At 44.4% G+C, this 25,144-nt stretch overlaps 1 protein-coding gene across 2 annotated transcripts in view; it reads right to left on the minus strand.

The window, feature by feature from the left end:
- AOAH (acyloxyacyl hydrolase) overlaps positions 1–25,144 on the minus strand; it is a 243,487-nt gene that overhangs the window by 172,677 nt on the left and 45,666 nt on the right. The window contains exon 1 of one of the 2 annotated variants that reach the window (XM_026509309.4): positions 215–791. The exons of the other annotated variant lie outside the window; for it this stretch is intronic. Coding sequence (XP_026365094.3) covers positions 215–341 — 127 coding nt within the window. The 5' untranslated portion in view covers positions 342–791. Of the gene's footprint in view, positions 1–214; positions 792–25,144 lie in introns of those variants that run through there. 2 annotated transcript variants of the gene reach the window in all.

Raw genomic sequence — 25,144 nt, forward strand, 5'->3', positions numbered from 1 at the left:
CTAATTCAAACTAGCAACTGTATATATAGAGTACTTATGTGCAGTTGTGTGAACGAACGCTCAGGCTCAAAGGTTTTCTATGTTGGTGAGGTTACGGGCACCCGACTTGGAATTCATTGCTATTGATGTCATTAAATAGGGGATTTATTACCCAAGCAAAGCATTTGGCCCCACTGTTATGTCCACCTGAGAAATATACAAAACGCTTACCTACCTAGACAGGTATGGCCATTGGAGTATCTGGCGATGGGCTGGTCGTCGGAGGCTGGAGAGGCCAACGTGTGAAGGGGCAGGAGTAAGAAGAGAGTTGTCGCCAGAAGGATATTCCAGAGGGAATTCATCTCAGACCCGTGCACCAGGAGAGGCCAGCCTGGCTACAGAGGCTGCCCACTGAAGGGCGTTGAAGCCGGAGCCACAGAAGCTCTGGGTGTAGCTCCCCTTCTCTTCCGTTCTCTCTCTGACCCACACACACACTCCCCACACTTTCACATATACACACTTTTCATGAGTGTGAAGGGACTAGATAAATAAACACAGACCCACTCGTTCCTCCTGCAGAACCCCGAGAGAGAGCCAGAGGCCTGTGCCTGGAAAGAGCTGCGAGGAGTCCCTGGTGGGCAGGTTTTCTGAGTTAAAACCTGCAGCAAAAAGACAAGCCCAGGTGGCAGCCGCGGCAACAACGTGCCCTTCTGTGCTCGCCAGCTGAAGTCAGTCAGGAGCACGGGGAGCCTCAACGCTTGCTGGAATCGTCCCGTGCGGTAGTTAGGAGGCCCTTCCCCTTTCACTCTTGCAAAATGAAACCAAACTAAAACTGAAGAAAAAAAAAAACCCACAAACACGCACCCTTTAGTAATGTGACCAGCAGCTTCTACGCATTATAGAAATTATAATTTGCTCTATTCAGAAGTTATCTAGTTTTCCTCTAAATAATTTTGAATAGTGAGATCGAGCTCCTTATTCTGTTGCTAAAGGATATTCTGGTCAAATAGTTATTTTCCTCTGGAGAAGTTGGATTATTCCTCCTAGGGTCAAGTCTTCTCACGGCCTTCAGGCTGGTGTGCAGGAAACAAGCAATACAGACAGTAATGGGCAGTCAGCTCGGCTGGATTTTAAATCTAATGAGAAAGGGATGTGCTGGAATTAACCTCTTCATATTTACTTGGCTGTGTAGGATGCCTCTCTTGTCTCTAGAATTTCAAAACATGTTTATATCTCCACCTGTAGATGATTTGTTCACTTTTAAGAGACTGATTTTCTGTTTTGAAGATGAGAACCAAATACTGTTTTTCTGGTGGGGAGGGGGAAACTGAACCAGATCATAGAGAAAAGACATATCATCTAAGTGCTTTGTTCTGAAACAGGATACAGCAGAGTCATATGCCATTCTCAGACAAGATAAGGGGATTGGGCCAAAGTACCACAATCTAGATAAGCCTGGAAGATCCTGCAGTTTTTACTCTCCTTGTTTAGGCTCTGAGGAAAGCTTATTATAAAATTCATGAAATATTATGAAAGCTATCAGACTTGGTAGAGAGCTCTCCTCCTCCTCCTCCTGCTTTTACTTAAGGAATAGCATTTAAAATAGCAGGCAGAATTTTGGAGTTGTATTCTTTCCAGGATGCAGGAAATACCACGTTTTTTGAAGATTTCTTTGTAGGCATTAGTTTAATAAATGCCAATTTGTCAACTCTCTGAATCTGCAGCAGAGACATCACGTGACAGAGTGTTTCCCTGCTTATGTCCTGGGACAGGTTGGACCAACAGATGCCATGGATAACCTTGGTCACCATGGCCTATGACTTCCTTGGAGGCTGGTCCTCAAGCTCCCTGACCCTGTGACCAAGGAAAGCTCTGGAGGTCACCAGGACCACCACATGGGGCAGGGCCTAGAGAAGTTCCAGAGACTTCCTGGAGAGCTCTCTAGGAATGAGTAAGAGCCCATACTGCAAAGACAAAAAAGACCCATGTTCAAATATCACACCTATTGCTTACTTCTGAGTAATATATTATAGCAGTCATATAACCTTTAAATGCTTCAGTTTCCTCATTTATATTGGGATAACAATAATATTTGTCCTCCAGGGTTGCTGGACGGACTAAAAAAGATGATGTAATTGAACTATAAAGCCATATACTTGGCAAGAAGAGAGTGCTTAGTAAATCAAAGCTTTGGTTATTACTCCAGCAGGAGCGTGATGAAATCTGCTCCCCAGGCCAGCCTTGGAGAGAACGATAAGACACCCGCGCTAGTTGCAGGCCAAGGTGTGGGGAAATGGCCTGGATTGGAGGAGGCAGCTTCCACTGAATGCCTTCTGTGTGCCGGGCAGCACTCCAGGAATGCACAGTCTCGTTTGCTAACCCATGGGTTGGGAAGGAATCTTCAGGCAGGTTCCGGAAGAACACTTGGCACAGGCTCTGGGCCTCCTGAGGTTCTTTTGGTCTAGATTTATAGCTGTAAGCAGGCCTCTCAGGGTGAGAGGAGTTTCTCAGTGTAACACTGAATGCAAGTTTTAAGGCTTGGTCAATGTGTATGTGACACAGGCAGTTCTGCCTACAACCCTACCTCCCCCCCCCCTCCAAAAGAACAGTAAGCCCTGAGGCAACCTGGGGTGCTCAGGCTTCCGGGCTGGCCAAACTGGGAATTCCTGGCTTAACTGTGCAGCACCGACCAAGTCCCTTACCATTTCCAGGGGGGACATTCCTCAGCTATGCAGGTGTGTCATAGTTATATAGGGACACGTGATAGGTTTTCCAGAGTGCTTTTCATGCTTGAAGATCAAGTTCTTACTGGGCAGGGTCAAAAGAGGAACGCAGAAATCAGGAAGCAATTTTTGCTAACTAATGCTGAAGTAAGCACATGTGCCTGCACTCCCCCAAAACCCTGTCACCAGATGGGGGCTCCTCGAGGCATCCCTCAGACTGGCAGCTCTCATTTCCCTCAGCAGGGCTGCCTTTGTCCGTTCAGTATTGAGCGCACAAGACCTAGGATCTCTGCACAACTCGCTGAAGGGCCCTGGATCTGCCCATGGTTTACAATAACTAGCTGGACCCTGGACGAAGTCTCTAGAGGACTACTGTTGTCAGATGCTCCAATCTGGATTTTCTCCACATCTGCTTTGGGGAATGAGATTTCTTCCTTGCAGCATTCTATAATTTTACTTGGGGAGTTTCAAACCACAGTCCCTGTAGCAGAAGGCTGAGGCTTTATAATTCCCAAGTGCTACACCTGTGGTTCTGGTTTGTTCTGTCTGAATATGCTTCCTGATTATTTTTTGACCTGCATTGGCCTCAACCATCTCATTCACAGCAAGTCCCTTAAATCAGGAAAAAAAAAAAAAAAGACCTAGATGGCAGGAGATACTGTAAAAGCCGGTGCTGTCACAAAAGCATATCTTCCCTTTGACTTTCTCCTCTTCCTGACACCAAGGGTCCCTCTCTTTGCTTCTGGCTTCCCAGGATTCTCTGCAGTGGTGCTCGGTTCAGACCCACCAACCCCAGACGCTTTGCTGATCCTCTCCTCCCCGGTCAGAGCTGATTTATTCTAGCTTTAGCCAATCCTCTTTCTGTTCTGTGCCAGCAAAATAGTAAATTTATCCACAACAAGGCTGCACATCTGCTAATTAAAAGAGTTATGAATTTAGGAGGGGGGACCTACATTTTCATCGTGGCTTCACCACTTCCTAGCTGTGTGCCTTTGGGCAACAGATCCACCTCTCTGGGATTAGTTGATGTCACTGGAAATGGGTCATATGATGCCAATATTATAGAAAAATTCTGAATATTAAAGAGACAATGAGAGTGAAAAAACCCAACAGTAAATGTTAGATAAATTTAAAGCTAACAATCAATTAACATTATCCTTCTCAAGTAATATTGGAATTTTAATGTGCTTTGCTTTGTACATTTTCTGAGGACATTGAAAGGGATTTCCGTTTTAGTAATGCATGTAAGTAGATGCAAAGTCAGAGCTCAGAAAGCCGCAGAGGAGTGCCCAGCCACAGGTCCTATCCCTGGTCGGTGGGCCGGAAAGGGGTGGGGGAGACTTGTGATGTAATGTGAGTAGTAAACATACAGTGGGCAGTGGGCGAGAGTGTGGAGACCAGGAACGCCTCTCCCAGAGGTATGCTGGCAGCTACCACCAGGAAGAGCCGTGCACCAGGAAATAAGCCAATGATCCTCTAGCGATGGGTGGCCCCGCAGCGGTGCAAAGCAACCTAGACACACAACAGGATGTGTGCCCCAACACTCCCCACAAACCCCACCCACTCATTCACACACTTCCAGGTGTTGAGATTTTGAGAGATATGTACCTGGCCGGGGTATGCCATTTAAAACCACAGCCTACTAAGGAGGGTGCATTCTCTTACGTATCACTTCTTTTGTCTGCTGGGAACCCAATAAAAGTTTGGTAGAAAGAGCTGTGGTGAGTGAACTGCTTTTCATAAGCCAGGCAGAAGAATTTGGGTAGGAGCAGAGAAATGAGAGTGAAGGGAGAAGCAGGACAGATGAGACACTAGGATCTTTCTGGCTGGAAAACCAAGAGAGAAGTGCTGGGAAGTGGGGTGGCAAAAGACTGAGCTAATAGAAAGGTCTGATGTAGATTTGGAAGTTGTTTGCTGTGTCATGTGTGAAATGATACTTTGCCCAGATCCTGAATGGATTTTCATGGAAATCAATGGGAACAACTTTCCTGTTTGGATCAGAGCAAGGCAGAGCTAAGAAGGCACAAGCAGAAAAGGAGGTGCAGAGGCAGAAGGACCAAGAGAATACAAGCTCAGGATTTCACAGGTATCTTGATGGAGAGCTTTGGACTCTCATGTGCTATAGATTGGGGGGGGGGGGTATAGTCTTCAATCACTTTGACATACATTTCCAAAGTGTAGAGTTAAGTTTGAATGCACAGGGAACAAAATCAAATAAACATCATCAACATAAGCTTGAAGCTCATCCATTCATTCTTTCATTCATTTTTAGATAAAAGAAGACAGAGGTTAGGCAGTTCAGGGGGAGTCTGGCAGTCCCATGATGTCTTCAGGGACCTAAGCTCCTCATTTTCTGTCTCACTATCCTAGAACTGATTTTCATCCTCAAGGTCAGCAAAAGTCTAAAATGGTTGCTAGTGCTCCAGCTATTGTGTCTACATTCCAGGCTAAGAGTAGAAGAAAGCAGAAGGCTAGTGGAACTCACACCTTCCCTTATAAAGGCGTTTCTTCCCAAACCTCCCCCAACACTTTTGCTTCCATCTCACGTAAGCAAAAGCCACACCTGGCTACAAGGGATGCTGGGATATAGAGTCATATGAGCACTCCTAACTGCAAGGGAAGCTGGAGCAGGTGACCTTTATTCTGGTGGAAACGGGCTCAGCTAAAAACCAGCGTTCTAAAAAGAAGGAGAAATTGCACTGGAGGCCCTTGCCCACGGTGTATATTACACATAAATGCATATAAACATTTTTCTTTCTGAATTGAATATGTTTGGTTAGGTTGTGTGAGTGTTTGGAAGATAAAATGAGCAGGCATTCTGGCCTGTCCTATTCTTCTCAGTGGGGTTTTCTTGGAATGCTGGGCAGACTGATGCTCCCCAAAGGCCCTTCCCCCTCCAACTCTTGTCCTAGAGAGCTCATGGAAAAATAAGCTGGCAAAAATCCTTATGAAAATCACAGCTGAGGCTGAGACGAGATGGGCCAACCTATGGTCGAGGGAACATCACGAGTAAGACAGGCTCCTGCTGTACTAGGAAGTTCACCACTACATGAAAAAAAACAAAACCAAATTCATGGATTAAATCTCTTCTGGAAATACTTTCTTAAAGGGACCCTAAGGAAAATGCAGTAAGGTGCAAATGAAATGTAAATAATAAATGTAAATAAAATGCTAAAAGCAGCTTCAAGCTTCATGTGCAGGACGCCGCACTGGCAGAAGGCCCTTAGATTACGTGGTCGACCAGAGGGCTCATGGTCAAATGTTCTGGGAGACTGAGTGGCTAAACAAATGGCAATCCTCCAACTTGCCTCAGCCTGAGGGGACACTGACTATTTCGTGGCGTGGGCCCCAGATGTGCACAGCAAATTCAGACCAGCCTGTGTCTTACAGGCTTCTTTGGAGCTCCTGCATCAAGACTGACGGTCTCTCGCTGACTCGCTACGTCATCGCATCAGGAGTCAGTGAAAGAGCGAGGGGGGATTGTTCACCAGTGCCTGGCACAGAGCGGAGCATCAAGCGTGGTCTCCAAACTCCTGCCAGTGTTTCCACTGGGAGGGTGGTGGGAGGAAGGGGGTGGGGATCAACACAGATTTGGGGAAATAAATAAGCAGAATAAATATACCCCTGAATAACCTTATGTTAAAATAATATGGGCCTTCAGAAAAAAAGAAAGATAATAGCTCAATTAAATATAAAAGTAGAGTTAAAGAAAAGTACTCATCTTAGTCAAAACACAATAGATCATGTTATCCTGTTGCTTTCAACGGCTCAAAACTCCCCAGGGCCACCAAATGGAAGGCTGAATTCCTCAGAAGGTTGTTAGAGCTGCTCGTCATCTGGAGACTGTTATCTCCCCAGCCAAGTTTCTAGACACTTTGCTATGTGGTCTATGTTCTGGTGACACCAAATTACCAGTGATGGCCCCAGACATTCCCAGCTGTTTAAGCCCCGGTGCCTTTGCATGAGCTTTCACTCTGCCTGGAATGTTCTCTCTTTATCTTCCAGGACAACAACTCCTTTTTCTTCAAGGCCACCTCTTCTCAGATGCCTTCCCTGTCCCTTGCCAAGCACAAGTGTTCTCTCCACCCTCAGTGCTCCCAGGACAGTATGGACAAGCCTCCCCTAGCCCTCGCTTCTGTGGCATGGCCACCAGGGTAGGCATCTGACTCCCCCACCAGCTGGTGGTTCCTAGAGGGGAGGTTACTTAGCACTGTCTCCACAGAACATGCACCTGACTCATGGCAGGTACTCAACCAATGTTCATGGGGGGGAAAAGGAGTGAGCAAAAAGAGAAACTATGTCAGCTATTATAGCAGAACAATGGAGCCAATGAGGATATTTTTTTTAAAAAAATGTTCTCAGGAGCATTATGTGAAAGGAAGAAATATTAGAGACAGGCAGTATATTTGGGGTTCAGAACTAAACTGTAGTGCAAATGCTTCCGAGTCTGATCAGGGAAGGGCTGAGCCTCCAAGTAGAATTTGAGCGGCAGTCCTAAGACTGGGTAGAGAGAAAACAAGAAGTGAGAGAGTCATGCTGTCAGGGGGTAAAATCTAGAGTCATGCAATTTCCTCCTGGTTTTTCACAGTTTTTGTAATAAAGTGGTAACGCTGATTTCCTGGGCCTGAGGCAGCGAAGGGGAGCAGGGAAGGGAAGCACAGGAGGGAAGGGTGTTGTCTTGCTAAGTGCTAGAATGAGCTGCTCTGAGGAGCCATGAGGAAGGGTTCAGCGGACCACACTTACCTTCCAGGGAAGGAAGACAGAGGGGCCTTTGTCTCCTCACCTGCCGTAGCAGGACCTCTTGCCTCTTGGAGATGCTCGAACCGCCTTTACAAATTACTTCTTGCCATGATCTGAGGTGGGAGCAGGATGGCCGACTTAAATGCAGATCACAGAGGAGCAAAGTGAGGTGAGGCAGTGGGCCCGGGTACCCTGCCACACGGACTGATACCTCGAGGTCAGTCTGAATTGACCCGCAGTTTTCTCCTCCTCCCACATCCTAAATAATGCTTTTAAAAGTCACTCTCTCATCTACTTTTTTTTTTTTTTTTGGAGAGTTTTAGTGTATGTGTGTATGTCCATGTGTGCATCTGTCTGTTGGATTGAAGATGGTCCCAAATTCTTCGACACTCCTGCTATTGAGAGATGGGGTCCATTTGCCCTCCTCCTGAATCTGGGTGGCTCATGACTGCTGACCAATGCAGTCTGGAAGGAATGTTTCTGGGCTAGAGCCAGACTTTCAGAGGACTGGAAGCCTCTGCTTTGGTTTCTGGGAGCTCTGAGCTTCTATGTAAGAAATCTGATTGTTCTGCTACAGAGACCATGTGCAGACCCTGAGACCACGTGGAGAGGGAGAAGTCTCCTTCTGACTCAGCCTTCCAGTGTCACTCCAAAGGCACCAGACATGGGAGTGAGACCACCTTTGACCTTCAAATAAGAGCAAAGTCATCTTGGACCCTCCAGACTAGCCCAGCTGCCAGCTCAATGCCAACAAAGCTCCACCAACCCCCCCCCCCCAGTTGATATTACTTGAAGCAGAAAAATCTACCAGTGGAATCCTGCCAGGAAAAGAGAGAATAAAATAGTTGTTTTAAGCCCCTACATTTGGGGTCATTTGTTATGTAACAATAGATAATCAGAACAGTGTGTGAGGTTGGAGATTAGGTATGGTTGGCCAGTCTGCATCACCCAGGTGTTAAGGGTTTGGGCATATCCGCCCCATTTCTTTGGGGCTGTGCTTTTCAGAACTCTTAAGGTCCTTCATTTGAGATCAAACCAATGCAAAAGCACTGGACTTTTCTAGTAATCAGAGGTGGTTGCTGCATGTCTCAAAGGGACAGTAACCCAGACTCAGAAGATGAAAGGACCATGTGAGACTTGCAAGGGCAAATATATTCAAATTGAGAGCAAAGGTCACCTTTTTTGGCTCACACCTTTTAAGTGTCCTGAGAATACTTTTGTTCCTTGTTTAGGTATATCGGTTTTTATTGCAATGAAGGTAAGGAGAGGAGAGTGAGGTGAAGGAAGAGAGGTTATCTGCCTGGGGCTTGTTAATATGTTGCAACTAGAGCAAGGACTTAGGTCGTAGAATCCTTTGTTAACATTTGCTACCTTTGAACTGGGTTGAGATAATACATTCCGGCCCCCAAACACCAGGAGGTTGATACAAATCTCAGAGCCAGCAAACAAGGAGGAACTTTGCCCTGATTCCATTCTCCCCAGAACTCAAGGGAGGCTGTTTCTCCTGAATCAGGTTAGGAGCAGGTAACATGCACAGAACATTCCTGAAACTGAGGCCCAGAGAGGTCAAGATGACTTTTCTGGAGTCAAAGCCCAGAATGGAAATGCCAATACTGATTTTGAATCCAGAATCTGTTCTGCTTCTTCCTTCCACATCCTTTCAAAGACTTGTTTCTTCTATTCTGCTTTCAGGGGCCATTACTTTTATTTTATTTTATTTTATTTTATTTTATTTTATTTTATTTTATTTTATTTTATTATCTATTTATTTAAAAGATTTATTTATTTATTTGAGAGAGTGAGAGACAACACACAGGGGCAGAGGGGGAGAGAGTCTTAAGCAGACACCATGCTGAGCACAGAGCCCAATGTGGGGCTCCATCTCACGACCCTGGGATCATGACCTGAGCCGAAACTAAGAGTCGGACACTTAACTGACTGTGCCACCCAGTTTCCCCTATTTTATTCTATTTTATTTTAGTAAATGTTTTACAGAGGATGTAAAAGTTTAAATATATATTAAATATATATTAAATAAATATTTAAAATATTTAAATATATATACCTATATCTACATAAAATTGTTAAATAGGACCCAAATGTCATAATATAATCAGGATAAAATAAATTTATTCTAGTATAACTACATGATTTTTAAATTCAACATTAAAAGAAATCATTGATGCAGTACATTTTGCTAAAACAATTTCTCCTCTCTTTTACTCCATGTGTTTAGGCCGCGAGTCCCAGACAAGGACACTGCCACTGGGTAAAGGTTCAGGTGCAGGTGCGGTTTGTTTCAGCCTCCTTGTCCCTTCCGTTAGACAGTTTGGATCTTTCTGAGACCTTGAGGGACACACAGAACCAGGTGAGTTGCTCCAGGTTGACAGGGATGTGTGTTCCCTCCAAACATGTCAAATTTGCTTTCCCTGGCTTCTCCTTGAAAGGGCAGTCCTCCCAGATCCTCATCTAATTTATCCCAGAGCAGGAAGGTAGCTAGCTGCCGCTGGGGAGGTCTGAAATTAGGGACTAGTATATGTCAAGGCTTTGTGTTTTGGGGTGAGCCCTAGAGTCACCGGTTCTCTGTGCTGCCCCCTGGCTCAGTGTCTGGGCCTGACATTGCTTCTGTTCCCACTAAGCTCTCCAGGTGCCAAGCTGACCTGAATTTCCACTAGGCTCCTGACACCAGTCGAGCTCTTGCCCCTCCTTATGGAGTTAGAAGGCCTCATTCCCCCGCCTTGCAGATAGTTGCTGGAGTCTCACTGCGTGTGGCCTGACCTCTCAAACCACATCCCCTTTGCTCACATGACTGTATGTATTATGTTATCTGCATTTCAGTTATGCCTCGCCTCCTGGGCTGTACCTCTCCTGGGTTCTTGGTGTCTGCCCGAAATAAGCTCAGGCTGTCTTTACCCATCAGATCCTAGACTCTGGCCCCAATATCTGCCTTGATCAGAGGCAGCCTCACCAGTAGTGGTGGGGCCACCTCAACTTTGTCTTGGTCTTGCGAGTTGTTCCATTCTCACTGGTCTGCAAGGCTAAAGTCTAGTTGGTTTTGCACCCAAGGCCATCTGAGATACCTGAGTCCCAGGCTTGAAATCACTCTAGGTAGAACCACAATTTTGAACCATTCCAACACCTCCTCCCCCACCCTTCCCCCAGAAAAGTTGTAAATGCTCATGATGGTGGTCAGCTGCCAAATCAGCCAACATCTCAGATATGGCTATTTGCCATTATGCCAAGTACATTTGCCCGGTTTGCTTTGACCAACCAAGAGTGACCTTCAGACCCTCATCCCTCATTCTCCTGGGACTAGACTCTTGAATGCCATTCATTAGACCATCCACTCCCCCTGGAATTCACTGCTCTGCTGGAATATGTTTCAGGAGTGATTTAGTTCCTCCAAAGCTACCATGTCCTCACTGTTCTGTGGTATCAACAACTCTACTTGCCCATAATTCAAGCCAAAAGAGAACAAGACCATCTAACCAGGTATTCTTTGTAATCAGGCTCATTTGAAGTCATATCCCTACAAACTGACCAGTCCAGGTAAAGCACCCAGCCAGCACCTTCCTTCAAAAACTCTGCTGAGACATCTGTCCTGTCCAAACACCTCTTGGCCGCAAGCCACGATATAAGAAATCTACTTAATTTCTGATTCAGAAACTTTCCTTATATTCTTCAATATGAAAAAGTGATCAGACTTCAACACAGACCTGTGGGTTTAGAAGGCTGCTATTTGGTGGGTCTGACATAAGATACCCATGTGGAAGTGATCCATGCTCGGCTCATACCAGCTCTGGCAAAGACGATCCAATTCACACAGGACAGCATGAATAATGCACTTGAGTTCCACCGTGCAGGGAAATAGTTCATTTTCAATCAACAACATCAGAAACCTTTCATCCTGTCACTGTTAGCTCTGAAACTTAGATCTTCTATTTCCACGGAGTCAAAAGTCCTAAACTATATGATTCCGAGTGGAAAGAATGAGTTAGAGCCCTTGCCTCCCCATTTTCTCACATATGTGAGTTTTTAATATAAAAATAAGAACATACTGCATTGATGAAAATCAAAATGTTTCAGGGAACAGCTTTCAGACTTTCAGCATGAAAACAATTATAAATAAAATATTAAATTTTCTATTCAGTGCCGACATGTGGCTTTTGAATAAAATCGAACACATTTCTTATTAGTGGTAGAATACATTAAAAAGCCAGCCTAATTTAATTGGACCCATGGTCTTTGTAGGTTTTTATAAACTCTCTGTTGATTGATGCATTCTGTGCATATGTATTGATCACCTGCTATTGATCACCTTACAGTCAGACATTGTTGTAGGCATGAGAGTGTGGGAAACTTACAAGACTTCTGCCGTCATTGAGTTCGCATTGTTTGGACTCACGGTTGCCTTGCCATGCCCCTCTGGCAAATAAATTTATTCAACTATGGTTAAATCGCTTTTGCTTTTTGTCATTATTCATCCACATGATCAGAGCACAGCCCCTCCCTGGGAACCTCAAAACCCCACAATTTCCCCAGAGCAGAAAGCCAGCTTTCTTTGTATTACTTTGTTCTTTGAGCGGGTGCTGAGGATGGACTCCAGGGCTTACATATAGATCGGTCCCCATGTTCACTGTGAGCACAGTTCATAGATAACACGAAACCACTTCTTCTATCAGGAAATTAATGACACAAGCACTTTTTATCTTTTCTTAATTGATCACCTTATAGAAATATCTTATATTTTATAGAATCACAGACCCCTTTGACAATCAGATGAACACTATGGATCCTCTTTCTGGAAAACCAGGAAAACACACTCAATTTTATACCTGAACTTAAAATACTATGGACCCCTGAAACCCATAGGGGTTCCTGGATCTGAGGTCAAGAACCTCTGGTCTGGAAAGTCTTACTTTTCTCAACTTCTTATTCTGTTTTCCACAGATGTGAAATTTCCATGAACTGGAGTTTTCCACTTTAAATTTAGCCAGTTGGGTTGAGAAATTGTACAAAGTTTGAGCAAACCTATTTCCATATGAGCACTGTGATGTCAACCTTTCCTACTGAGCAAGGGCACCAGCGCAGACACGCCCTGTCCTCTGAGACAGGGGCTGTTGTCATGAAGCAATGTGTGCGGAACCTCAGCTCAAGGTCTGGTCTCCTTTCCCCAAGCCAGACACCATACACTGGCCTTCATTTCTTCTTTCCAGTTTATGGCAATAAAACCAAAGTTCCTTTGTATGTTTACTTCCCATATTTGAGCGAGCTCTTTTATTTCAATGTGTATTCCCTTTTTTGCCTTTTGCAAAATCTGCTGAGCACCCTAACTTCGCCTACCAGAGAACGAACAGGTGGACGCCCACCAGTGTGGCCTGTCTCCCTTTCTCCTGCCCTAAGGGAATGCTTTCAGAGGATAGAATGCTCACATGAATTTAGAATTGGTTATGAAATTCATTTGTCAATGTGGTAGCCTGGATAATGGCCCTCCAAAGATATTCATGTCTTAATCCTGGAATCTGTAAAAAAGTTTTGGCAGATCTGATTAGAGATCTTGAATGAGGGAAATCACCCTCAACTATCTAGGTGGGCCCAACACAATCATGAGGGGTCTTAAATGAGAGGCAAAAGAGGGGCACCTGGGTGCCTCAGTCAGTTAAGCATCTGAATCTTGATTTTGGCTCAGGTGATGATCTCAGGGTCCTGAGATCAAGCCCTGGGAGCTTGCTTAAGATTCTTTCTCTCCCTTTTCTCTGCCCCTAACCCCGTCTCCACTCACACACTCTCTCATTCAAAAGGGGGGGGGGCAAAAAGATCAAAAAGGTCAAACTGGGAGCAGGAGATAGGACAACGGAAGGAGAGGTTGGAATACAAAGAAGGGGCCATGAGCCAAGAAATGCAGGCAGCCTCTAAAAGCTGGGAAACCAAGGAAATGGATTCTTCCTTAGAGAATCCAGAAGGAATGCAGCTTTGCCAACACCTTGAGTTGAGTCTGTAAGACCCAGTTTGTGTTTCTGACCTCCAGAACTTGTAAGATAATAGATTGTGTGGTTATAAGCTACTAAGTTTGTATGTTGTTTGTTACGTGCCAATAGGGAACTGATACAGTTATTAACTATTAAAAACAAAGGGTTAAAGTAGAGGCAAGATCTCCCTTCCTCAGAAGCCTACCTGTGCTCTGTCGCCTAGAACATCTGTAATTTAAGATGCTCTGGAGTTCATTCAGGTGTGTGTGGTTGGTTCTCCTCACTGACTGACTCTAGATGCTGTCACACCTGTCAGAATGGCTAAAATCAAAAGGACAAAGAAATAACAAGTGTTGGTGAGGATGTGGAGAAAAAGGAACCCTACTGTACTGTTGGTGGGAATGTAAATTGGCGCAGCCACTGTGGAAAAGAGTGTGGAGGTTCCGCAAAAGAATTAAAAGTGGAAATACCATATGATCCAGTAATTCCACTACTCAGTATTTACCCAAAGAAAATGAAAACATTAATTCAAGAAGATATATACAGCATTGTTTACATGTTTATTGTAGCATTACTTATAATGGCCAAGATATAGAAGCATTTTAAGTGACCATTAATAGAAGAACAGATCTCTCTCTCTCTCTCTCTATATATATATATAGAGAGAGAGAGAGATTTTATATTACATTTTATATATAATGGAATACTACACAGCCATAAAAAAGATGAGATTGTGCCATTTGTGACAACATGGATGAACCTAGAGGGTATTATGCTAAGTGAAATACATCAGACTGAGTAAGACAAATACCATATGATTTCACTCATAAGTGAAATATAAAAAACAAAAAAATGAATTAACAAAAAGCAAAATTAGACCTATAAATACAGAGAGCAAACTGGTAGTTGCCGGAGAGGGGGTGGATAAGATGGGTGCTGGGGAGTGGGAGACACAGGCTTCCAGTTTGGGAATGGCTAAGCCACAGGGATAAAAGGCACAGCGTAGGGAACATAATCAATGATGCTGTACTAGCCATATATGGAGACAGGTGGGGGCTGCACTGTGGTGAGCATAGTAATATATCAACTTATCAAATCACTACGTGGTACACCTGAAACTAATGTAACATTGTGTGTCAACTGTATTAAAAAATAGATGTAAACATTAAAAAAAAATAAAGGGTAACCTTTACGTGCGTTAGTCACGGGATGAAAGGAAGTCTGCACCATTAGTAGAAAACAAGGAAGCTGCATCTTTTTCACATAAACCGGCAGAGTGTACAATTTTGGACCCCAGGCAACATGGCAATGATAATGAGGAAGGAGGGGTCTGTAAGGGGGTGACCCAGCCCTTGTCCTTGAATGACATGTCTTAGTCCAGCTTGGGAGCGGCCACAGAGTGAAGAGCTAAAGGCCATGACAGAGTCATGTCAGGAGAATTGGGGAGTACAGAGCCAAGAGTGGCTAACTCAGCTCAAAGGGCCAAAGGACCTCACCAAGGGAGGTGGTACAGTTACTGGGGGGGCTAATGTGCTCACTTCTCCCAGCGAGAGAGGCCCTCCTACACCAGGAAACTGGCACCTTCCTCAGGCTCTTTGGGTTGTAAGTTATAGGAACCCATGGGGGCCAACTTGAGCAAAACCTAAATTTCGAAGGAGGGATACTGCAGAAGCTCATGGATGCCAAGAACAGAAAAGCCATGGGGCCTCAGGAGCACAGGACCCCGGAACTCCATAAGGATCCGAATGGGTATCTTCACTGTTTTTCTCTGAGCCTCCCCCTCACTCTTCCCTTCGGCTTTGGATTATCTTCCCCTGTTTCCAGCCTGGAAAGGCCACCAATAGTTCCTGAGTTTATATGTTGCAGGACCAAGTTTCTCTCTGTCTCAGGTGAAACTCTTCGTGAAGGGACTCTTTTACCTCTTCTAGATCCATCTACTCTGGCTAGGAGAGAGGGAGGTCAGGAGTGCAAAACTGCTCCCAAAGCCACGTTGTGCATAAAATGGGAGGGGCCACGTATGAATAAGTGGTCTCGGCTCCTCGCTCCAGGCCACTAGGAAGGGTCTGGTCCTCTCTTCACTGAGTTAAGCAAATTCTAGAGAGCAGGGAGAATAACTTGAGGGAAGGGAGTGGGAGTGGGCAGAGGAGAGCCCCTTCCAACTTCCTCTGGGCTTGGGAAAGCAGAGTCAGCACTCTCCTGGCCAGAAGACGGGAAGCAAAGGGATAGGGGGTGGCTACAGGACCACTGGCACATTGTATTTTGCTTTTTCATGTCACCTAAAAGAAATTAAATGAAACTTTCAGTAAGGGGAAAGAAAATTAATGGTGAGGAAGTTATCCGAAGGCAGATAATTTGTTAAACATTACACCGGATTTCACAAGAGGTTGCTGTACTGATTTTCTCATGGCTCCTTAATGAGTCTTAGGGAAAAATCATGATATAACTTTAATGTGATTTTGATTGCTTTGTTCTTAGGTCAACCTGATAAGTTTCTCGTGATGCTAAATTATTTGTTTTTATAAGAAGCTTGCATAAATAAAAGTATAAGGCCTGGGGTATCCAGGAGTTTGGAGAAAGAGGATGGAAATAAGTGTGGGGAGAAAGTGAGAAGTAGCCAGAAAGAGTGGCTTTACTCTTTTCCAGAATCGTGGCATCACAGAGAGCTGGCTGTAGGCATCATCTACGGTCTGACTTTCAGCATTGCCCTGCAGTGAAGACCACTGGAGTCAACAAAATTAGGCCTACTAATTCTGCAGCAAGGGAGAATACATACCCTGGGGAGCTTAGGAGCCTCTCAAAAGGGAGGATTGGGAGGGAGGGAGGGGTACTTAACAAGGTTTTAGGGGCTGAAGTTAGTCATAAGAAGGTCTTGGCAGGATCTGATGGGCTTTTGTAAATTAGGGAGTTCCTGGAAAAGCCAGGGAGCGTCCTTATCTTTGGGACACATGAGTCTGTGTGGAGCTACCGTTAGGTCGGTCTCTCCATGGGCTTCGTTGGTGCCCACGGGTCTGAAGGAGCTGGTGTTTCAAGACTTTGAGCTCCGATGGTCTGTGCTGCGCACATGAGACAGTCTGGCACGACTGAGCTGTTTTGTGAGGAAGGCTTATGTTTCACAAGTGTAGTTTCTCTTTTCCTTCTCAGACCTCCCCACGGGGCTCTAGTCTGGCTGTTGGGAGGGTCTGTTTCACTTTATCCCTACTATTCTGTACTGGAGCCACGTCGTTCCACTGGCATGCTACGTGTACAAGGGGAAGAGCTGTCTAGCTGGATAACCTCTGGCCAGATGTCTCCTTTTCTCTGCAGTGGAGAACTGGCAACACGCACCAACCACGTACCAACACGTACCAACGCGCCCAAAATCGCATACTCAGCAAATCATCTTAATTTGATCACTCCCCTCCCCCCCAGGTCTACACCTTCACTGTGCATGACATACGTAGTGTGCCTTAGAGTTAACGAACAATTCAGCTCAACAAATGACCATATTGGGAAGCAATTATGAGTTCTAAGAAGTGTCCCCTTTCCAGCTGTGTTCAGACTCTTCCTTAAGAGGCCTGGCCAAGATGCCAGCACGGCAGGCCATTTCCTGGGGCTGGGTCTTACAGTGGGCGCGCTGGTCAAGAAGTCCAGCAGAACCACAATGAAATACCACCTCACACCCACTAGGATCATTACTATAAAAACAACAACAACAACAAACCAAAACCAAACCAAAACAAACAAACAAAAAAACAAGTGTTGGCAAGGATGTGGAGAAATTGGAACGCTTGTGCACTGTTGGTGGGAATGAAAAATGGTGTAGCTGCTGTGGAAACCAGCATGGCAGCTCCTTGAAAAGTTAAAAATAGAATTACCATATGATCCAGCAATTTGACTTCTTACTATACACTACCCAAAAGGATTTCAAGCAGGGTCTCAAAGAGTTATTTGTACACCCATGTTCATAGCAGCATGATCCACAGTAGCCAAAAGGTAGAAGCAACACCAAATGTCCATTGACAGATGAATGGATAAACAAAATAGGGTGCAGACTTAAAATGGAATATTACCCTTAAAGAGGAAGGAAATTATTTTACATGCTACAGAGTGGATGACCCTCGAGGACATTATTCTATGTGAAATAGGTCAGTCACAAAAGGACAAATACTATATGATTCCACTTATAGAGGTACCTAGAGTAGTCAGATTCATAGAATGAGGAGTTGTTCAATGAATACAGAGTTTGGGCCACAGAGAAGGCTTCTAGAATGCAAATGTTCTTAATCTGGGTGGTAAGTACATGATTGCATTCACTTTTTAAAAATTCAGTTCAAGACTCATGGACTTCACGAGATGCTTATTACACATTAAGCTTCAAAAAAAAAAAAAAAGTGAAATAAACACAGACTGTTCCTAGGGACCACCCGCTGCCCACATTCCAAGCCATGCACTTGGCTTATCTGTGGCTTTCTGATGCACTAGGTCCCTCTTGATCATGAGTGAAATGAATGTGCATGAGACGCTGGGCGCACTTGTCTCTGCCCTCTGTTTACCCACCAGTCATTGTGGTCATTGTTCCGAGTTCAGAGTCAGTCTAGATTTCAGCTCAAGCATTGCTGTTGTGACGCTCATCCTAAGCTTTCTGAGTGAAGCATATGGCACTTGTCTAAAATAGGAATGACCAATATCATTAATAAAATTCTCGACTAAGAGCAGCAGTGGGCCAATGTCTTAAGCCAGGCTTATGCTTGGCACATATTCGCCATACCCACATATAGGTACTGTATTAGGAAGCAGAACTTCCTGGATGCAAAAATGACCCAGTCTGATCTTTAGGAGATGACACATTTATCTCAAAGGACACGCATTTGCCAGCCATGGGAACAACCTGAAGCTCAGCAATGGAATGCATACAACTTGTCCTTATTTGGGCGGTAAAGAGACTGGTTTTCAATTTTCTTCATTTGCAGTGTCTACTCAGATGAGGTATGGTGTTCAGATAATGAACACAAGCCTACTTAACACCTTTCAGTGACCAACCAACACTCTCAGTGTGGTCTGAGTGTAAATCAGACCTTCAAGAACATCAGCTCCAGAAAGGGCTTAAAATACTTGCCTCACAGGGGCCCATGCTGCTGCGGTATTAGTGGCTCGTCTATTTCCACTTGGACCGGCTGAGACGACTGTGCCTGGAGTCTGAATGCCCGAGTGCTCCGGGCTGGTTATACACAATGAGCTGCCTCAGGGCTTTTAAAAATTGCTAATAGTGTCCTTCCTAGGGCCTCTGCAGAGGCTCCCGAGCTAATGTCACAGTTGGCAAAGTCTAATTGCTCCAAAAGGACCGGGCGTCATAACCTTGTGTCTAATCCATGTTATAAATTACTGGTGGCAAATGGACTCCTAGCCTGTCTGCCCCGTGCCTTAGTCTTGGATTTGTGTCCTTCTCTGCTTTTCTAGATCCTCTGGGAGTGGCATCTACAGTCATGTCATCTGTGAACAGTGACACTTTTACCTCTTTCTTACGAGTCTTCCTATTTCTAACCTTTCCTTTTTGCTTTTTTTTTGCATTGGCTAGGACTTTGAATTCAATGATAAAAAGAAGTGGTGAAAGCAGATATTCTTTTCTTATTCCCAGTCTCAGGGAAAAGCTTTCAGTATTTCCCTGGCAAATGTAATATTTGCTCTGTGTTTATTCTTTTGTTTTATTTTCTGGATTCCATAATTTCTGTTTAAAGAATAGACTTAAGACATTTTGTAGGTAATGTATCTTTTTACTCTGACTGCTTTGAGGATTTTTGCCTTGTCTTTGGTTTTCAGCAATTTAATTATCCGTGCCTAGGCATGGTTTCCTTTGTATTTATCCTACTTAGGGCTCACTGAGTTTCTTGAACCTAGCTGTTGCTGCTGCTGCTTCTTCTTTTTTAACAGTTTTAGAAATTTCTTTGCCAGTCTCTTCAAATATTATGTCTTACTTATTCTCATTTTTGTAAAGATTTTATTTATTTATTTGAGAAAGAGTGAGCGAGAAAGCACAAGTGGGGGGTGGGGGAGGAGAAGCAGAGGGAGAAGCAGACTCCCCACCGAGCAGGGAGCCTGATGCGGGGCTCGATCCCAGGACCCTGGGATCATGACCTGAACCGATGGCAGACACTTAAGCAACTGAGCCACCCAGGTGCCCTTATTCTCATTCTTTTTTCTCCATTTTTGAACATCAGTTATATACTCCCTGAATCTCTTTTGCTCTTCTCTGTATTCTTATTTTCCATCTTTATTTTTTCTCTCAGTTGTTTTCTGTTTGTGGTTCAATCCAGATATTTTTTGTTGGCCAACTTTCTGTTAAATTAGTTCATTACTCTAGTTTATCTAACTAGATATCTAGTTATCTAACATGCTGTTAAAACCATCTGTTGAATACTTAATATCATTTACTGCATTTTCCAGTTCTAGGATTTCCATTTGATTTCTTTCATAGATTCCAATTATTTGGTAAAATTCTTCATTTTCATTAGTTTTCTTTTTGTATGTATTATAGTTATCTCAAAGTTAGTATTTGATAACTCAAATATCTACGTGATTCTGTGTGTCATTCAATTTTCTGGGATTTTCGTCTTTTATTTTTCAATGATTTCTTTCTATTTCCTGTTATGCCTATCAATTCTTTATCGAATACCGAAAGGTATGAAAAAAAGTAGGAGCTCCAGATGATGTTACTTTCTTCCAGAAGAAGATGCTGTTTACTTCTAGAAGGCGGACAGAGTATTGGCAGATTATCTGGGTCCAGTGGAGTCAGGTCTACTTCTGGTTTCCCCTGCTTATAAGTTGTGTCCTTCAAGACTTTCGACAAAAGCTTAGAGGTTTATCAGGGCTTCTTCTTTGTGTGTTCTCAACTCATTTTTTTTTTTCTCTCTCGCATTTACAGAAATCAAAAGATCTGTTCAGCTTTTACCCACTCTAAAGTTTCTTTCTTCTTTGCTTCTCAGTATCTAGCCCCATGCAAGCACAACACAGGGGCAGAAAGGGCCTCAAGAGGGGTTTGTGCACAGAATGCCAGGCTCATGGCAATGCACTCCCTTCTCTACAGGACTTTCACTTCCTCGTTAAGGAAACGTGGCTTTCTTGGTTTTTCCCTGATGCCTTCACACAGGTGCTCTTATCGCATCCAGCTTCTGTATTTGTCTTCAGTGGGAGGTTTGTCTGACACCGACTACTCCACCGGTCCGAAGTAGAAGTACTCCTGTGTCCGGCTTCGAATTGATTCGATATTAGAGACCCGTTAAAAGCTCAAGATGAAAAACATGAAATATTTTATGTCATTTTTATGAATGTTTTCCTTTTTCTGCCTTCACGTTTTCGAGGTATGCTCGCATATAGCAAAATGTGCCGAACTTAAATGTGTGGTTCCATTGGTCTTGACACATGTAGACTCGTGTAACTGTGTCCTTTATGTTTTTAATGCATTTTCTCCTTATCACCTAACTTCATCAACACTGAAATAGCTTTGGCATGATAGTCAACATTCACAAATCAAACAAATTTTCATAATTTGGAATTTAACAAGGTTTATTTAAGCAACTGTGTGAATTACCATTTTAATGCAGTGCTCCCCACACCCGCATGCAACCATGCTCGGCTCTGAGATGAGTAAATGTCTTCTGGATTGAAGTAAATTGCTGACTTTATTTTAAAAATTAAGTTGCTCGAGTCGTTGCCTTCAATAATAAATAACTCTAAGTTTGGCAACTTTGTTTGAGTTATTTTTAAACCACTTTTTATTATAAAAATAAATCACTTTTACTGTTCAAGGATGGAAAAATGTAGAAAGGTTTCCCCCAAATTTCTCACCAGCAAGTCTATTCTAGATATAACTAGTATTTATAGTTTGGTATATACTCTCCCTGGCATTTTATTATCTTTTTTGAAGATTTTTTATTTATTTGAGAGAGAGAGTGTGTGTGTGTGTGTGTGAGAGAGAAAGAGAGAGATATATATATCCCTGGCATTTTATGATTGTACATTTTTTAAAAATAAAAAATACTGTCATATTTTTATAAACTCTTTCCTCTTAAAAATTTACTAATAAACATCTGTCTCATGTTAACAATTATACTTCCATATTTCCCTTTTAAATAGATGCATACAGTGTATTATATGAAATTTACTTTAAAAATACCCAATTGTTGGAACTTTGGATAATTTCCGTATATTCTCCATTAAAAACCACACTGTGTTATACATCCCCAAAGTGAAAAAAAATTCTCAACCTACTAATTATTTCCTTAGGATAAATGTGTACCAGTGGAATTGCTTTGTCACTGTTAGACACATTTTTTAAAGACTTTTTGCACGTAGTGAAGTTTCCCATGAGAAATCTTGGCCAATTTGCACTCCATCAGCTGCATAGGAGAGATCTTCATTCTCCCCGTACTTCGCCTACAAAGGCAGAAAATACGTCATTGTTGTTTTAATTTTGTATTTCTTCTGTTACTATTGAGGTTGGGCTTTTTTCCCTTATGTTTATTCTCCCTACATAGATTATATTTTTCTTTTTGAGAATGCCTGTTTACATTTGTTTTTCTTTTTGGACAGCTCTGATTTGCTTACTGGTCTGTAATAGCCATTTATATATGTCACATGCATGCAAACCGTTGGATTTTCATATATGCTACAGATATTGTCCCATTTGCACTTGTCTCTTCTTATATTCCCTGATGCAGTTCTCCTAGAGCTCCGCAGGGCAGCTGGCAGGGCCCCAAGCACCAGACCCCAAGTCGGAGAGGGGGGTGAGAGGGCTGAGGCTGGAGAGCTAGGCACAGCCAGGTCGCTTGGAATGGCTGGTCGTACAATGGACCTGGAAGGTTCCACTGAAGAGGGAGGAATTTATAAATATCTTGGGAGTGAAGTCTTGAGGTTTTGAGGGAAGTGAGAGAGGCAGAGGTGACAGGGATGAGACTCTGACTTCTGGGCTGGGCAGTGAGACAGAGAGCAGTGCCTTGAGGTGGGTGAGGGTCACCAGGTGCAAGCATGCCTGGAAGGAAGGCGACAGGCATTGGCGTTATTGCCGCGCAGTGTCTGTGACACTCAGGTATTAGTGGCCTTTGGGGCCCCACAGCTGAGTACAGTCCCTGCACATAGTGGATTGCCCACTGAGTCGAGTTTTCTGTGTTTTTTTTTTTTTAAGATTTTATTTATTTGAGAGACTGAGAGAGAATGCGCAAGTGAGGGGGGAGGGGACAGAGGGAGGAGAAGACTCCCTGCTGAGCAGAGAGCCCCATACGGGACTCAATCCCAGGACCTTGAAATCATGACCTGAGCCAAAGGCAGATGCTTAACCGACTGAGCCACCCAGGCGCCCCTGCGTCAAGTTTAAGTAAGAGGAATTCATTGTCAGCCTCCATCAAGTATGGTCTGCTCCTCTTCGGTGCCTCTTGACCTCTGTGCCTGGTGCCAGCAACCTCACAACTGAATTTAATAATCTCAGTTCTGCTTCTTTGGAACCCACGGATCCCAAGGAGAATAAAGGTCACAGATAACTTTCCCTTCATATTTGGCTGAGGGCCAGTGCTTTCCTAGGGGCCTTATTTCTTTTCCTTCTCCAGTCTGGAATTTATGTGGCTAAGGTAAATGTTTCTAGAGTTCTGCGTGGATTTCCTGGTGGAAGCCAACACGTGGTTTGCCCATTTCCCATCTTCAGCAACTTCTCGGGCTCCGGTGGGGCAGCTCCTGTGGACTGTCTCTTGGCCTCTGGTGACTCCGTCTGCGGAGAAGACACCACTCTGAGCAGCAGCGGCATGAAATGCTGTCGCCACCCCGACAAGTCGGAGAAGGTGCAGGGCGTCCTGCTGGGCTGGGGGTGAGAAGCGGGGTTCTCGTTCTGGGGCAAAGCAAAGGGGGTTGTTGGATGCGTGGTGTGGGGTGGAAGGAGGCTGCGTAAGAGAGTGGGATCTAAACAGAAAAGCTTGCAGGAGGTTCAGAGCCAAACTTCTTAACTCAGCAGTTCCCACCATTCGCAGCTATTATGAAGCGTGCACCTGGGCTCATTCTACAAGTCAGTCATCATCTGCTACTAAGGGTACTAGACCTGTGGTCACATTAGAGTTCTAGGGGCATTTCCCACTTCTCCCTCGCGTGCAGAATGGCCCGACAGTAAATCTGAGGAGGGTTAGTCCATGCAGAAGAGGCAGCTGCAACCGCTCTGTGCCCAAGACACTTGGAATGCACCTGTGCATCCAATCTCCATTCCACAAACAGACCCGAAGATTCTGCAGCCTGCTGAGCAGCTTTGTCCTGGGTGCGAGACAGGGCTTGGAGGCGGGGGAGAAAGGAATATGGGGTGTCCCATAAGAAAACTTGGCATCCCCTGATATTTCATACCACCTCTTCTTTTTCATTTCTACTTTGAACACTATCAGCGCCTACTTTGAGCTACACCATGCCAGCCATGGAAAATTCAGAGAGAAAGAAAACACAGCCCTCGCCCTGGAGAAGCCAATGGGTGGCAGGGGGAGGCAAGAGATATATCAAAACTTACAATTTGGGGGGCGGGGGGGGGTCACTGTTTCTGCACAGCTGCTCGAACAGAGTCCCAGGGGGCCACGAAAAATAATGCAAGTAGCTCCCTGTGTTCAGGCTTCAGAGATGTCTATCCAACATGGACTTTCAGCAAGAGGAAAGTGTGGAGGGAGGAGCTGGGAAGCAGAGGGAGCAACAGCGTCTGCGGAGGCATGAGGGTTCCTGGACAGTGGCGGGAGCAGAGGCCAGCAAGGGGGCGGCAGAGCCGAGAGAGGACATGTGGGAAGGCTATGGCTGGGGAAGAGCTTGGAGCCACGGTGTGCAGGGAGAAGGGAGAAGAACTGCCCTCTGGGCCATCTTAGATGGTGTGTAGAGGGCTCTGGAGGACCATGTAGAAGTGGACATGGCATTGAGGGCTCCTTCCAATCCCCTAACAGGTAGTGGCGGTAGGAACTGGAGAGCTTATCCTATTAGCTTTTCCTTTCATTTCATTATCGACCTCAAATATTTATGCAGCCTCTGTAGGGAAATGAGCCCCACAGACAGTGAGGGGTAGAAGATATAGAGGTTAATCAAAAGATGTAGTCTTTGGGTCCTTATGTTTGCAATTTAAAATGGACACCCTGGGGTGGAAACGCCTGAGAAGAATTCATAGCAGGGCAGCTACGACATTTTTGCTAATCAAAGGTTAGCTATAAGACTTTGCTATGTTCTTTTATTTTGTTAGCACCTCAGCACAGTGGCTTGCAAACATTTTTGACCATGGCCCAAAGGAAGAAATACATTTTATGCTGTGACCTGGAACCCATACAAAAATTTCACCAAGTAATATTGCAATGTGCTCTGATATTTTATATCCTTTTTTATTTTACTATTTTTTAACTGCTGGTCACTGACCCTATAAATCAATTTTATGACCCATTGCTGGATTATAACTTGCAGCTTAAAAATTGCCATCTTCCCATGTCTGTGAGGGGGAGATGTGTATGAAGGGAAGAGAATGAGATCAGATTGGGGGTGGGGGTGGGCGAAAGAGTGAGCACGCCTCTAGTGAGGGAAGGGGTGCCACGCACAATCTTTCCAGTAAATTTGTGTGTCCAAAGAGGGGAGTGGATGATCAAGGGCGTGGCACTAGGAAGGGGGACTTATTTGCTCCAGATTAGAAGGGAATTGCTTGACGCCTGGTAAAGATGTGGAGCAGCACTGATGAACTGGCATCGCGTGAAATACTTGGAAATAATAATA

This window comes from Ursus arctos, unplaced genomic scaffold (assembly GCF_023065955.2).
Source record: "Ursus arctos isolate Adak ecotype North America unplaced genomic scaffold, UrsArc2.0 scaffold_3, whole genome shotgun sequence".
NCBI classification, from domain to species: Eukaryota; Metazoa; Chordata; class Mammalia; order Carnivora; family Ursidae; genus Ursus; species Ursus arctos.